Source organism: Dromiciops gliroides, chromosome 2 (assembly GCF_019393635.1).
Source record: "Dromiciops gliroides isolate mDroGli1 chromosome 2, mDroGli1.pri, whole genome shotgun sequence".
NCBI classification, from domain to species: Eukaryota; Metazoa; Chordata; class Mammalia; order Microbiotheria; family Microbiotheriidae; genus Dromiciops; species Dromiciops gliroides.
In genome coordinates, this window is record NC_057862.1 from 353,251,432 (window position 1) to 353,265,796 (window position 14,365).

At 41.3% G+C, this 14,365-nt stretch overlaps 1 protein-coding gene across 2 annotated transcripts in view; it reads left to right on the plus strand.

Annotated features, from left to right (window-relative positions):
* The window catches only part of LOC122744175 (serine protease inhibitor Kazal-type 1-like), a 28,738-nt gene extending 18,338 nt beyond the window's left edge, over nt 1-10,400 (plus strand). Inside the window, exons 1-3 of one of the 2 annotated variants that reach the window (XR_006355054.1) lie at nt 2,243-2,284; nt 5,916-6,022; nt 10,261-10,400. Coding sequence is in view for 1 of the 2 variants with exons in the window: in XM_043989588.1 (XP_043845523.1) it covers nt 5,916-6,022; nt 10,261-10,306 (153 nt within the window). In the remaining variant the exon portion in view is untranslated. Of the gene's footprint in view, nt 1-2,242; nt 2,285-5,915; nt 6,023-10,260 lie in introns of those variants that run through there. The other variant, XM_043989588.1, reaches the window with a different exon arrangement.
* Nucleotides 10,401-14,365: the final 3,965 nt, after the last annotated feature.

Genomic DNA, 14,365 nt, shown 5'->3' on the forward strand with positions numbered 1-14,365 from the left:
CACTTGATAACGACTGATGGATTGATGGAGTGACTGAACAAGCCTGTGAGATAGTTCTTTTCCCTACTGTACAATAGGGGAAACTGAGACTTAGAGAAGTGAGAGAGACCTGCCCAAGACCACAAAACTAGTCAGTGTCAGAGACAAATATCAACCCCAGGCCACTCATCCTAGTTCCAGTCTGCTTGCCAATACCCAAAACCACCTTCCAAGTCATACACACTTGAGAAAAGCCAAGAAGAGAGATGCTTTCTAAATAATGAGCATGGTTTCTATTCATTTAGCACTTGATCCCTTTTCAAGCCCTTTTGGACCTCCTATCGAATTAGTGTGCCATCACAGTCCATTCAAGTGGATCAAACAAAGGTTGCTATGTCCATTGTGCAAATAGGCAAGCTCAAGTCCAGAACAGAGCATCAAGTGAGGCCAAGTTATACACCTAAGGGCAGAGCCATGACTAAAGAAGCCTGGGTCTTCTTCCACCACATACTTTGCCTGCAAATTATTGCAATCCTGCTTCTGGTAGCTAGGGAATGACAAGGCCTTTGGATTACCCCTAGTCTTTCCAGGAATTAGGGTGACTTTTCTGCCAGCTGAGCTACCATTTCTGGGACTCCCTGTCACACCCCCAAGAAACACAATGAGCGAGATGGAAAGGTGATGCTCCTAGAAAGGGAAACAGCTGTCAGCAGAACTCAGCTGAGTTCTTGGACTGCTTTCATGGGGATGCTCCTTCTTCATGATTTACTATGGCCAAAAGATGCATCCCCTAGGAACCACACTTCCAGTAAGAAACATTTCCACAAGTAGCCAGGCTGATGGCCCAGACCAGAAAAACCCCTTCCAACATGGCAGCATTACTAGCTAGAAGGAAACTGCCAAAGTTTGTGCTCTCCTAACACAGCCTTTACCAAATTCAATTATTATTTTGTGACTCAATGAGTCAACAGAAGAGGGTTATAGTAAACACAGCCACAAAAAATAATTCAGCCTTAGAGAAGAGGACTGGAAAGAGGAGATCAATAAATTAGGCCTGCAACTAAAAAGGCTAGAGGACAAATTTTTTTTTCCCAATTAAATACTACATTAGAAGTTCTGAAAATCAAGGAAAAGATTGATAAAATTGAAAGTAAGAAAACTATAGAATTAATAAATAAAATTAAGAGCTGATTTTATGAAAAAAATCAATAAAGTAGATAAACCTTTGTTTAATTTGATTCTTTAAAAAAGACAGAAGAAAACCAAATTACCAGTATCAAAAATAAAAAGGGTGATTTCACCACCAATGAAGTGGAAATTAAAGCAATAATGATGAACTTTTTTTTAAATAATGAGCTTTTTTGCCCATCTGTTTGCCAATAAATTTGACAATCTAAACAAAATGGATGAAAATATAGAAAAAATATAAATTGCTCAGATTAACAGAAGAGGAAATAAAAGACTGGAATAACTCTATTTAAGATAAAGAAATTGAACAAGCCATCAGTATACTTCCTAAGAAAAAATCTCCATTACCAGATTGGTTTACAAGTGAATTCTACCAAACATTTAAAAAATAATTAATACCAAATTACTGCAAAAAGTCTTAGCCTTTCCCACAGTACTTACCAAATTTTTCCATTCCATTATTTTATTTGTATTTTATTGTTTTCCCTGGGGAAGTCTCTTGTCTTCTTGATCTTTGTATCCCATTCTAGCTGCTCCAGCTTTATAGAATTTATTTTATTTTATATATTTTAAAGGGGAAGCATATAGAATAGAGGATGTAGAATATGGGCCAGAAATCATGGGGTGTAGAACAGTGACTGTTAGGGCTGAAGGGGACTTTCAAACGCCAAACATCAATATGAGGACTGGAAGGAAACCCTTAGACAATCTAGTCCAACTGAAAGGAAAGAGAAATGGAGAGGTGGAAGGAGACTTTTCCAAGGTCACACAGTGATTGAGTAGCACAGTTAGGACCAAGCCGCAGGGGTCCTAATTCCCACAGCCAAGGATTTGAAATTGAAAGAAAGGGGGTGGAGGTGAAATCACCTCAGTCTTTGTTCAGTTGACTGGACTTTTGTCCAATTCTGCCACATTTCAGGGGCCAAGGGCTTGTGGGAAGACCAGTATGGTGGCATCAGGCAGGCTGCAGAGATAGAGAAGGGTGGGTGGAGAGGCTGTGGCTGTAATCTGGAGCCACTTTGGCTCCCTTATTCTCCCTCCCTACACACGAGGCAAACCTAACCTTTTCAAACTTTGTTTCCTAGATGCTGCACGAGCTGAAGACAAAGTTCGAGATGTAAGAACAGCTTCTGCTTTACCACTCTAACACACCTCCCATGCCAGGGTGAAGGGACATAGATGCACACAGGCCATTCAGCATTCAGCCCCTAAGGGCATTCAGGCACCATTAAAGAGTTAATGTCATTCAGCATCAAAATGGTGCCATTCTTTGAGCTGAGATCAAAAGTTACTGAACCTTGGGAAAGTCACTTCCTCTTTCTAGGCCTCAGCTTCCTTCACAGTTAAATGAAGAGATGCTACAAGATGCTCTCTGTCTTTTTGAGTTCTATGTTCTGAGGTCTATTCCAGCTTTGGCATTTGGTGTTCTAGGTTCTAAGCAGGCTTCCAGTTCTAGCATTCTTTGTTCTTTCTTTTGAAGTCCCTTGCAGCTGAGTCTCCTACATTTTTGTCCTAAGATCTCTCCTGGCTCTCCTGTTGTAAGACGCAATGACAATCTGGTTAATGAAACAAACTTCAGGGATTGCTTTCCTTCTCTTGTCAATGATTACTTTAGAGTCTTCTGTGATTTTGAACATCTGCTTTGACACAGCAAAACTGGATCTGAAAATATCCATGTATCAGAGAATTACTTGAACACATGATCCAATCAAAGATTAATTAAAAGTTTTTATTATTTGGCACAAGGTGATATGGTCAGGAGAAGTCTGAACTTCAGCTCCTAGGAGGAGCACATTATGGCATGATCCTCCATCAGCCAGAGTAAAGACAGTTCTTTTATAGGGGAATCTGGGGAGACGTGAAACTTAAAAGTTACAGCTATTGGGGAGTGGAGGTGCTTGAAACACTTGGAGGCCACGAGGGTTATTGTCACTATGTAACAATAACATGTGGGTTCCAATTAGACTCTTGCTATAAATTTCAAGGCATCCAACTGTCTGGGTACCCATGTCATGTCTGCTTTGTTAACTGTTTGACTAACCACTATCGGGTTATTTAACTGCTTTGCTTTCCCAAGGAAAGAGTACCCTCTGACTCCAGCAAGGTAATCAACTCTATTATTTCTCATGGTCAGACTTTCCCTAACTGGGTCCAGCCCTACTAGGCTACCACTACATGTTATTGATTTTTTTAAAAAACTAAAGAAACAGAAACAGAAAGGAAAGATACTCAGAAAGCGATGGGCACCCCAAGTTTACGCTACTCAGAATATTCCCTGGGTGTGTGTCTCTAAATCAGTTGTAAGTGGGGAGTGATAATCTTCTCTTCACTGACCTAGTTTCAGATTGATTATGGGGTACCTGCCACTCAAAGTTTCCATCTCTGCAGTGCTTTACAATTTACAATTTGATTGGCACATATTGTCTCATTTCGAATTCATAAAAGTCTTTCAAGGGAGTGAAAGCAAGGGTTATTTCTCCCGTTTTACAGATAAGGAAACTGAGGCCCCCAAAGGGAGAGTTATTGAATTCTACTTGGAAATGACATTAGGGCTCACTTAGTCCTATCCTTTCATTTATAGATAATGGAGAACTAAAGCCCAGGGAGGTTATAATGATGACATTCAGAGTTACATCAGGAAGCATCTTGTCCAGAATAAGAGAAGTGACAGCCTTACTACACTCTCCTCTGATCAGACCCCATCTGTAGTAATTATTATATTCCCTTACAGCAACCTGAATTAGGAAATTCATTGTTCAACCAAAGCAAACAAGGAAAGGATGAGCAAGGCTGTTGATGGGATAGAAGATTATACCCTCTGGAGAGCATGTGAAATTGTGAATGTTAGCCTGGGGAAGAGAAGATTTAATGGAAATATGAATGCTGAAGGGTTGTCATGTAGGGAGTGATTTACCTGGTTTTGCTCAGATCCAGGAAGTAGAAGTAAGATTAATGAAGGGCACTTACAAAGAGATACATCTTGGCTCAATCTCAGGGGGTGGGGTGGGGTGGGGATTGACAATTCTAACTATCCTAAAGGGAAATAGACTGCCTTGGAGGGAGAGAGGTCCCCATCAAGGGTAGCATTGGAGCAGAGGCAGGACAATGCCTTCTGAGATGTTTTAGCAGAAATTCCCTTTTAGGAATTATGGGACTATGTTCCATCTCAGATTTCTTCCAACTCTGAGATTCCATCATTTTGCCAAGTGCCTTCTTGTACCCAAACAATCCAATGCAATCCATTTCGATGAGCATTTATTAAATACTGTCTGTTTTCCAACTAGGAAGAAACATTGCATATGCATAGAGAACAGACCTGGGAGTTAGGGAGGCCTGGCTTTGGGCCCCATATACATCACATCCAGTCTGTGACCCTCAGCAAGTCACTTAACCTTGTGGTAACCCCAGTAAACTAAGAGTATAATCACAGAACAGTTACAAATATGAATGGAGAGAGGGTCTTTCCCCACCAAAAGTTCCATTTACCAGTAAAATTATAAGTCCCTCCCAGCCCCACCTCAGAAAAAAATGGTCAGGTGCTGTGCCAGGCAACACAAAAATGAAAATAAAGAGTCCCTGCCCTCAAAGCAGTTATATTCTAACTTACACAAATAAGTAACTGCAGAATCCCTTCAAAGAGAATAGAGAGCACCTTCAGGAAGAAGAGGGGCACTAATAATTAGAGTCAATGAAGGCCTCATATGGAAGACCCTACTTGAGTTGAGCCTGGAAGGGAGGTAGGGATGACAAAACAGGGTGAGAAAGGAAGGCATATCAGGCCCTGGGAGCGGCCTTTGCAAAGATAAGGAGGTTCTGGAGAGAGAATGGAGATCCTGGGGAACACCAGGCAGACTAGTTTGGAGGTGGGGCTCAACTGCAAACATTCCATAGGCAAGAAGCTCGAGTGACCTGACCATGTGGTCATCTATTGTCAGAGAAGCTCCACACCAGATTCTCCATGGCAGCCTTGTGTGCACAGATGCCCTTTCCTAAAGGTATCCATAAGCACAGCAGAGGTGTTCAAGCCAGTCCTGGATCAATTTTTGTCAGGTACCTTGTAGAGGGAAAGCGCTGCTAAATAGTGGTCCCAGCTACATTCCCACCTTCTACAGCAAGCCTCTCCCCATCCCCCTTCATTCTGATGCCTCCCCGCTGTTGCATATTTCCATTCTGTCCTATATGGTGTTGGATCTGATTTTTTGTTGCTGTTGAGTCATTTTCAGTCATTTCCAGCTCTTTGGGACCCATTTTGGGGCATTCTTGCAAGGATACTGGACCACGTTGCCCTCTCCTTCTTCAGGTCACTTCTCAGAGGAGGAAACTGAGGCAAAAGGAATGAAGTGACTTAAAAAAGGATTACAAAGCTAGTAATTGTGTGTGGCTGGATTTGAACTCAAGTCTTCTTGACTCCAGGCCTGGCACTCTAAGCACCATCCCTGTAATGCTCTATAAGGGCCACCTAACACTCTATAAGTGGTTGTATGTTATCTCCCCCATTGGTCTGTTGATGGTGTCTTGCTATCCACAAGCAGACTTGTCTCCCCACCCTTTGATGGCAGAGACTGTCTTTTACCTGTCTTTGTATCCTCAGTACTGAGCATCCTGCCTAGCATGTAATAGGTGCTTAAAGTGTGTTTATTCACTGAATGGCTCAATGACTTGGGCAGGTCCCTCCCAGCTCCAAAGCTCTAAGCATGTGGGTTTCTATGACATATCAGGAGAATCAATCTCTTTTATTATTCTTCTAGGCTACCTGCTATCAAGATTTACCAGGATGCCACAAAAACTATGACCCTGTCTGTGGCACTAATGGAAAGACTTATGGCAATGAATGTATGCTGTGCCTTGAAAATAAGTAAGTAACACCAGATTATTTACAAATAATATTGTCCATCTTAAGTTACCCATTTCCTGGAACTAGGAATTTGAGGGGACCCTAGAGCTCACCTAATTCAGAAGTTCAAAATAGTGGTCCCCAAGTTTGGATCCCTGCCGACCCTTCAGGGGAAAAACTTCATGAGATCTGTGAATGGGAATGGCAAAAAATTATAGCCTTTATTTTCAATAACTGCAAACAGAAATTTCTCATTTCCTACAATTATAAAAGGAGGCAACAAATTGAAAAGGGGTCTATAGGATTTAGCACACTGGCAAACAGGTTCACCTCTTTCTTTCTCTGTCTCTTGCTCCCTCCTCTTCTCCCTGTACCTCTCCCTCTCCTTGTCTTACACGTGCATGCAAAAAACACCTACACCCAGTCCCCCTACACACACACACACACACACACACACACACACACACACACTCACACACACACACACACACACATACACAGGCACACCACAGAACCTTGATCTAGTCCAAAATGTTCCTCTGAGAGAGACCAGGAGGAAGCAGTGCTGGCTAACCCAAGTCCTCCCAGATCATAACTTACAAAAAGGGAATCAACACTAGTTCTACTAGCACCTAATACAGCGCTCTTTCTAATACATGAAGATGCCTTTAAGTACTTGCATCTGTCTACATGGGACCAAGATCCACACAGACAGCTGAGTCAAATGGACAATGAGAGGAGAGGAGAGAACTTGGAAATTGGGTCACCACTACCATTTTGTCAAGGAACAGAGTACAGTGGACAGTGAGGAGTCTCTCATAAAGAATTCCCTTGAGTACATTTAACAACATGGAGGGGGAAGGGGAGCAATCCTGGTCTTGGAACTTGGAAACTTGGGATCTAGGCCTAACTCAGCTCTGATCTTGCTCCCTGATCAAGGCCAGGTCACTTCCCTTCTGGAAACCTGTGCTTCCTCTTCTGTCAGATGGAGGATTTCTGCAAGATGGTCTTTAACTTCCCTTCCCTGAACTCCTCTACAGAGTCAGAGATTTATGCTCTATATTCCTTTCAGCAGCAGCTCAAGGAGTTTTAGCCAGTGTTCTGCACAGGTTAAGTGTACAGGGGCTAGGGCATGGCCTGCAAGTCAAAGCCCATGCACCTCAACTCTGATTCCCCTCTACCATCATATCCACTGGCCAATCTTTGCTATATTCCTTTTCCTTAAGGGTTCTCAACACTCTAGCTGGAGACACCAGACACATACACTTGATATAATAGAGGAATTAGGAGGGCTAAATAGCATGGTGTGTACTCATAGATTCATTGCTAGTTAATCTCCTTCATGCACTCTGAATCTCAGCCCAGCTGACTTATTTGCTGTTTCCTATACATGGAATTCCATCTCCTCCCTTGTGCCTTTGCACAGGACATACCCTATGCCTGAACACCATCCCTCCCCACTTCTGCCTTTTGGATTCCCCAGCTCCATCTAGGCTCTTTTTCAGTTATCACCTCCTGCAAGTGGTAGGTGATTTTTCTCAATCCTCCCAGGTGTTGAGTCATTTTCCCCATTGCCCCAACAAGTTACTTGGTGATTACTCAAATAGATTGTCTTCCTTGAGGGCAAGGACTGTTCTATTTTGTTTTTTGGTTTTTAGCCCTGGTGCCCAGCACACAGCAGGGATTAATCAATGCTTGCTAACTTGAATTAAATCAAATCTGAAACACTCCTCAAAGTATAGAACACCTGATCTGAAACAGACCATATAGACTACGCAGGCCAGCTACTCTATTGTAAAGAAGAGGAGACTGAATTAAACCAGAGAAGATAATTTACTTGTACAAGGTCACATAGATCATTAGCAAAAGAGCTATAATGCAAGTCAGATCCACAATTTGCTACTCACTGCTCTTTCCTAAAGGCTACCAAATCTACCCTCAGATACTGGCTAGCTGTGTGTCTCTGGGAAAATCACTTAAGTCTGTTTGCCTCAGTTCTCTCAGTTGTAAAATGAGCTGGGAGCAGGAAGTGGCAAACCACTCCACTTGCTGTTGTTTGGCCCTCTTTCTCAAAGAGGACAGTATCTTTGCTAAGAAAGCTCTAAATGGGCTGACCAAGAGTCAGACATGACTGAAAGAGTGAAGAACAATCACAGCAACAAAAGAGGTTCAAAGCAGGGAGATGTCAGTGATTTGTGGAGGAGCAAGGGAGAGGGGAAGACCATGAGACTTGAAGGATGAAAATAATTTGGGACCAATTTAATGGAATTTAATTATAATGAAGGGGAGGGCCTTCCATAGGAAGGTAACAACTTGATGCCAGGGCCAGGGGGAGGGCTGTGCCTGGTGAGCCTACAGAAACTGAGAGCTAAGGATGAGAATTGAAGATTAAGATTTACATTTTCTTCCCTGAACAGGAAACATTTCCAAATTATCCTGCAACTTTATCCTAGTTTTGTCCCCCATCAGAGGCCTCCTCCTTATTATGAACGGGGTTACACCACTTGGTCTCAGATTTCTGTCATTCAGTGTGAGGGATTTTGATGAACCCCCATTTCCTGGCCTGACTTGGTATCTTGAGACATTCTATGAGTCTGATGGTTCCCACCCATTTATAAACCTTGCTAAGGTGAACTTGGAACTCTCTCATAATTTTCCATGGCCTGGCTATACTATTCACATGAACTTACATCTTTATCAGCACGAGGGGCCACAAAAAAAAAAAGAAAAGGTGGCTTTGATTTTTAGAAACCAGCAGATTCCAAGGTAAAATCATAATTCATAGGATACAGACCTGTCAGGGCTGGAAATTACCTTAGAACACAGAGATGAGAATGTGCCTGTACCTTAAACATGTATTTTCCTAATGCCTAGAACCCTCCAGGATAGTTCTGTATAGAGGCCTAAATCAAGGATTCTCATTTCTTTTGGAGTCACGAATCCTTTAGCTCCCTCATGAAACCCTTCTCAGAATTATGTTTTTAAAGGCACAAAACAGGAGACAGGATAACAAAAGGAATGGAAATAGTTTAACAAAATTACAAAGGGAAAACATCAACAGACCCCAAGTTAAGAACCCTTAGCTGGACTTTCCTGGACTAGTCTGATGGTCCACATTCAGGGTGATGAAAAAGCTATGATTCATTATGCATCAAAAGTAAGTCATTTGTACTCCCAAAGAAAATTTGGTTGTATTAATGTTCGATGTTAAGTTTTATAAATAACTTTTTTTTTAAAGAGAGTAGATAATGACTAGGACAGAAATAATAATCATGGTGATTGACCTGGAGGGGAAGAGGGTTCTACCATAGCACTGCGTTTAATTCATGTGGCAACTAACTAGGAGTTCTGGGGAAGGTAGGATAGGAGGAATGGAGGAACTCTGAGGCACTTGAAAATAATCATAGCTAAACACCTACAATGAATGTGCCAAGCACTTTAAAATTATTGCCTCATTTGATCCTCACAACAACCTTGGGAGAAAGTGGCTATCATCATTCATTTGAAGATGAGGAAAGTGAGGCAAACAGATTAAGTGACTTGCAGAGGGTCACATGGGTGGTGAGTGTCTGAGATTGGGCTTGAACTTGTCTTCTAGACTCCAGGCTCCCATCTGCCTCCTATCTGTACTGACCTTGTGCAGGGGCAAAAGATTATCCTATAAAGATGCTGTTTGAAAGCTCAGGGTTATGTTGAAACCAAGAGATCAGAAAAGGAAAGTGACTTTAAATATGGGCAGGATTGTTGAGATCAGCAGACTGTACTTTGTTCTTCTAGACCCAGAAGGCAGAAACAAGACCCAAAGAGCAGAAATTGCCAAGAAGCTGATTTGGGTTCAAAAGAATTTCTGATAAAAAAGTATCTGGCCATCCACGAAATAGTTGACATTCTGATGCTCTTTGCTCTGGGGTTCCTTACAGCTTCTACATTCTGCGTTTATCTAAGGTTCCTTTTCTGCTCGAATGGTCTATCTTGTCCTTCTTCTAATGATGACTTCCTGGGCAGAGTTTTCTTTCTTTCTTTTTCTTTTTTCTTCTTGTTTCAGGACAATGAGGGTTAAGTGACTTACCCAGAGTCACACAGCTAGTACATATCAAGCATCTGAGGTCACATTTGAACTAGATCCTCCTGAATCCAGAGCCTGAGCTTTATCCACTGCACCACTTACCTGCCCCCTCAGAGTTTTCTTTTCCACTTGATGGTCTAGCCTTTTGTAATAGTCTCACTCACAGTACTCTTTCTTTTCATTTCTTCTGCAGGGAAAAAGGAACTCATATCCGGATCAAAAAAGAGGGGGACTGCTGAGGAAAAAATATCCTGGAATCTCCAGTGTGGCAGCATTATGGCTGGCCATCATGATTCTTTAATAAATTTATGGGGTTGATTGTTGCTGTTTCTGTGATTGCTTGTGAAAAATCTATTAGAAAAATAAAGTATGGCAATGTAGAAAGAAAGACTGGTCTCTGGGTCAGTTCAGAACCCCTGCCTGACTTTCTATTGCTCTATAGGTTCAAGCCCAAACCCTGACTGTCTATTGTCTGTGGGGGTTCAAGCCCTGTTCTATATGCCCTTTTAGCTGTGTGGGTTCAAACCCTGTTCCTGAACCCTACTGCTCCTGTGATATAGCACCTCCCAGGCAACTCTCCAAGATCATTCCATGCAAAGAGACTGCTTTCTTACATTGGTAAAAAGAGCTACTCCCCAGAAGCTCCATATAATGATCAAAGTGTAACTATGATTCAAAGAAGAAGAAGATGAAGAAGAAGAAGAAGAAGAAGAAGAAGAAGAAGAAGAAGGAGAAGGAGAAGAAGGAGAAGGAGAAGGAGAAGAAGAAGGAGAAGAAGGAGAAGAAGAAGGAGGAGGAGAAGAAGGAGAAGAAGGAGAAGGAGAAGAAGGAGAAGGAGAAGAAGAAGGAGAAGGAGAAGGAGAAGAAGAAGGAGGAGGAGAAGAAGGAGAAGAAGGAGAAGAAGGAGAAGAAGGAGAAGAAGGAGAAGAAGGAGAAGAAGGAGGAGGAGAAGAAGAAGAAGAAGAAGAAGAAGAAGAAGAAGGCGAAGAAGAAGGAGGAGGAGGAGGAGAAGGAGGAGGAGAAGAAGGAGGAGAAGAAGGAGGAGAAGGAGGAGGAGAAGGAGGAGAAGAAGGAGGAGAAGAAGGAGGAGAAGAAGGAGGAGAAGAAGGAGGAGAAGAAGGAGAAGAAGGAGAAGAAGGAGAAGAAGAAGAAGAGGAAGGAAGGAAGGAAGGAAGGAAGGAAGGAAGGAAGGAAGGAAGGAAGGAAGGAAGGAAGGAAGGAAGGAAGGAAGGAAGGAAGGAATGACAAAAATCTGGGGGAAGGGTTAGGAATAGGAGGTAGCACCACTCTAATTCCTTACATTTCTAGAGTCAGTGTTTCTGATAAAGGCCTCATTTCTAAAGTATATTAGTACTCAGTATTTGACAAAAACTGCTGCAAAACTGGAAGATGTTATGGCCAAAATTAGGCATATACCAACATCTTAAACAACATACCAAATAATGTCAAAATAGGAACATGATTTAGACATAAAGGTTGATAACATAGGCAAATTGGGAGAGGGAAGAATAGTATGCTTCTCAGGTCTATGGAGAGAAGAATTTATGACCCAAGAAGAGAGAGAGAATATTATGGAAGGTAAAATGGATCATTTTGATTTTATAGCTAGGGTTTCTTATAAAGGCCTCATTTCTAAAGTATATAGGGAACTAAGTCAAATTTATTAGAATGTAAGTCATTCCCCAATTGAGAAATGGTCAAAGGATATGAATAGGCAGTATTCAGATGAAGAAATCAAAGCTATCTATTGCCATATGAAAAAAATGTTCTAAACCACTATTCATTAAAGAAATACAAATTGAAACAACTCTGAGGTAATACCTCACAACACCTATCAGATTGGCAAATATGACAAAAAAGAAAAAAACAAATGTTGGAGAAGTTGTGGAAAAATTGGAACACTAATGCATTCTTGGTGGAGTTGGGAACTGATCCAGCCATTCTGGAGAGCAATTTGGAACTATGCCTTAAGGGCTATGGGGCCGTGCATACCTTTTGACCAAGTAATACCACTACTAGGTCTCTATACCAAAGAGATCATAAAAAGGGAAAAGGGCTGACATGTACAAAAGTATTTATATCAGCTCTCTTTTTGGTGGCAAAGAATTGGAAATTGGGGGCATGCTTATTAATTAGGGGATGGTTGAACAAGTTGTGGTATATGAGTATGATAGAATAATATTGTGCTTGTTGAATATTATAATATAGCTTTTGTATCTGCCTGTCTCCTACAATCAGATCAGAGAAATAATGTATAATTTTTTCCTACAAATTAATAAACAGATCAAAGAAATTATATCTTATATCTCCTACTAACATGATATCATCCCTGCCCTCTTACAAAAGAGATCAGAGACAGACAGAAAAAACATAATATCAATTTAATATTTTATTGTCCCAAGAAAAAAGATAACACAACAAGATCATGTGGAGACTTCCCTCATAAGAGAGAAGCATGTGGAACCTCCCATTTCTGAGGGTATATATTGTTTTAGTCCACTGATTATAGGGCATTGTCAGTTTCAATAGGATGATACAGAAATCAACCCAGAAGCAAAAACCAGTTTAACAGTTTCAGTTATAACAAGTATGGAAAGAATACAGAAGCATCATGATAAGACTATAGGATTCTAAAAAAGGGATTTGGCAAGGATGAGGATGCCCAGATGTTTCTAGAAGATACAGATTTACTATCCTGAGGGCAAAGAAGTCACTAGGTGGGGTCTTCTATCTGCTAGCTAGCTGGGTTCAGGTTTGGAGTTCAGTTCAAGGACATTTTGCTCCTATTAATCCTATTAATTCAGGGTTTCATAAAACTCCTCTTGGATAATAAGGTACCTCCATCAAATCCAGGCAATCCATATTTTTATATTAACATGCTGTAAGAAATGATGAGGAGGCAGATTTCAGAATAACCTAGAATGACTTAAATGAACCAATGCTGAGGAAAGTGTGCAGAACCAGGAGGACATTGTGTATAGTAACAGCAACATTGTTCATGATCCAAGACAATTCCAAAGGGTCCATGAAGGAAAATGTTCTCCACATAGATAAAAAAGAACTGTGGAATCTGAATACAGATTGAACCATGCCGTTTCTACTTTTTTCTTGTTTTTTCTTCTTTGATGTTTTCCACTATTGTTCTGATTCTTCCTTCACAACATGACTGATGAAGAAATATGTTAATGTGACTGTGCATATATACCTGTAAAGAATTCATTGTTATTTGAGGTTTTTATGACCCCATCTTTTGGCTAGAATTTAAAAAAAAACCCAGTGCATGCACTGGGCTGGGGCGCTGGTGCAGTGCCTCTGCAAATGGTGCAGTGCTCCACCCAATGGTTGTAGCTGTCACCATGGCACTGGCACCTCACCTCACATCACCACCACTCACCAACACCTACATGAGCCAGGCAAAATTATAATGACTGGAAGCCCAGTCAGGGCAGTCATGTGACTGTCAGTCATAGCTATCAACCAATTGGCTTGGAACTGTGTGTAGTCAGTCTGGAGTTTGCTGGGAATAAGACAGGAGGACTCTCACCATTCTAGCTTGAAGCTGGAAGGCGACAGGACACAGCCCTGTGTCCTCAGTTAATTCCTGGGCAGTGGTGTTATTCAGTTTGTATCCTGTCCCTTCCCCCATTTTCTTTCCTTTCCTTTAATTCTACTGAGCTTGCTAGTCATTTTAAGTTCATTCTTGTTAATAAACCTTGTTCTGTTTTTGAGGGAGGCTCTCGATCTTCTTCCTTGCCCCAATATTGCAGCAAGCTGCCAGGTAACACTCCCCAATTAAAATTTGGTCCCTACATAACAGATGTCAGATTACTTTCTGTCATGGGGAGGGAAACAGCACTAAAAACAAAGAAAGTGAAACAAGTATGCTTCAATCAGCATTCAGACTGCACAGATCTTTCTATGTAGGTGGAGAGCATATTCCTTAATGAGCCTTTTGGAATTTGCTTAGATCATTGGCTTGCTGAGAAGAGCTAAGTCTATTAAAGGTCATCATCTCATAAGGTTGTTGTTCCTGTACAAAGTTCTGGTTCTGCTCACTTCACTCAGCATCAATTCATGTAAGTCTTTCCAGGTTTTGCTGAAATCCACCTGCTCATCATATCTTATACCACAATTTTATTCCATTATTTTCCTGTACCACAGCTTGTTCAGTCATTCTCTGATTAACGGGAATTCCATCAATGTCCAATTCTTTGCCATCACAAAAAGAGCTTCTATGAATATTTTTGGATATATAGGTCCTTACCCCTTCTTTATGATCTCTTTGGTATACAGGCCCA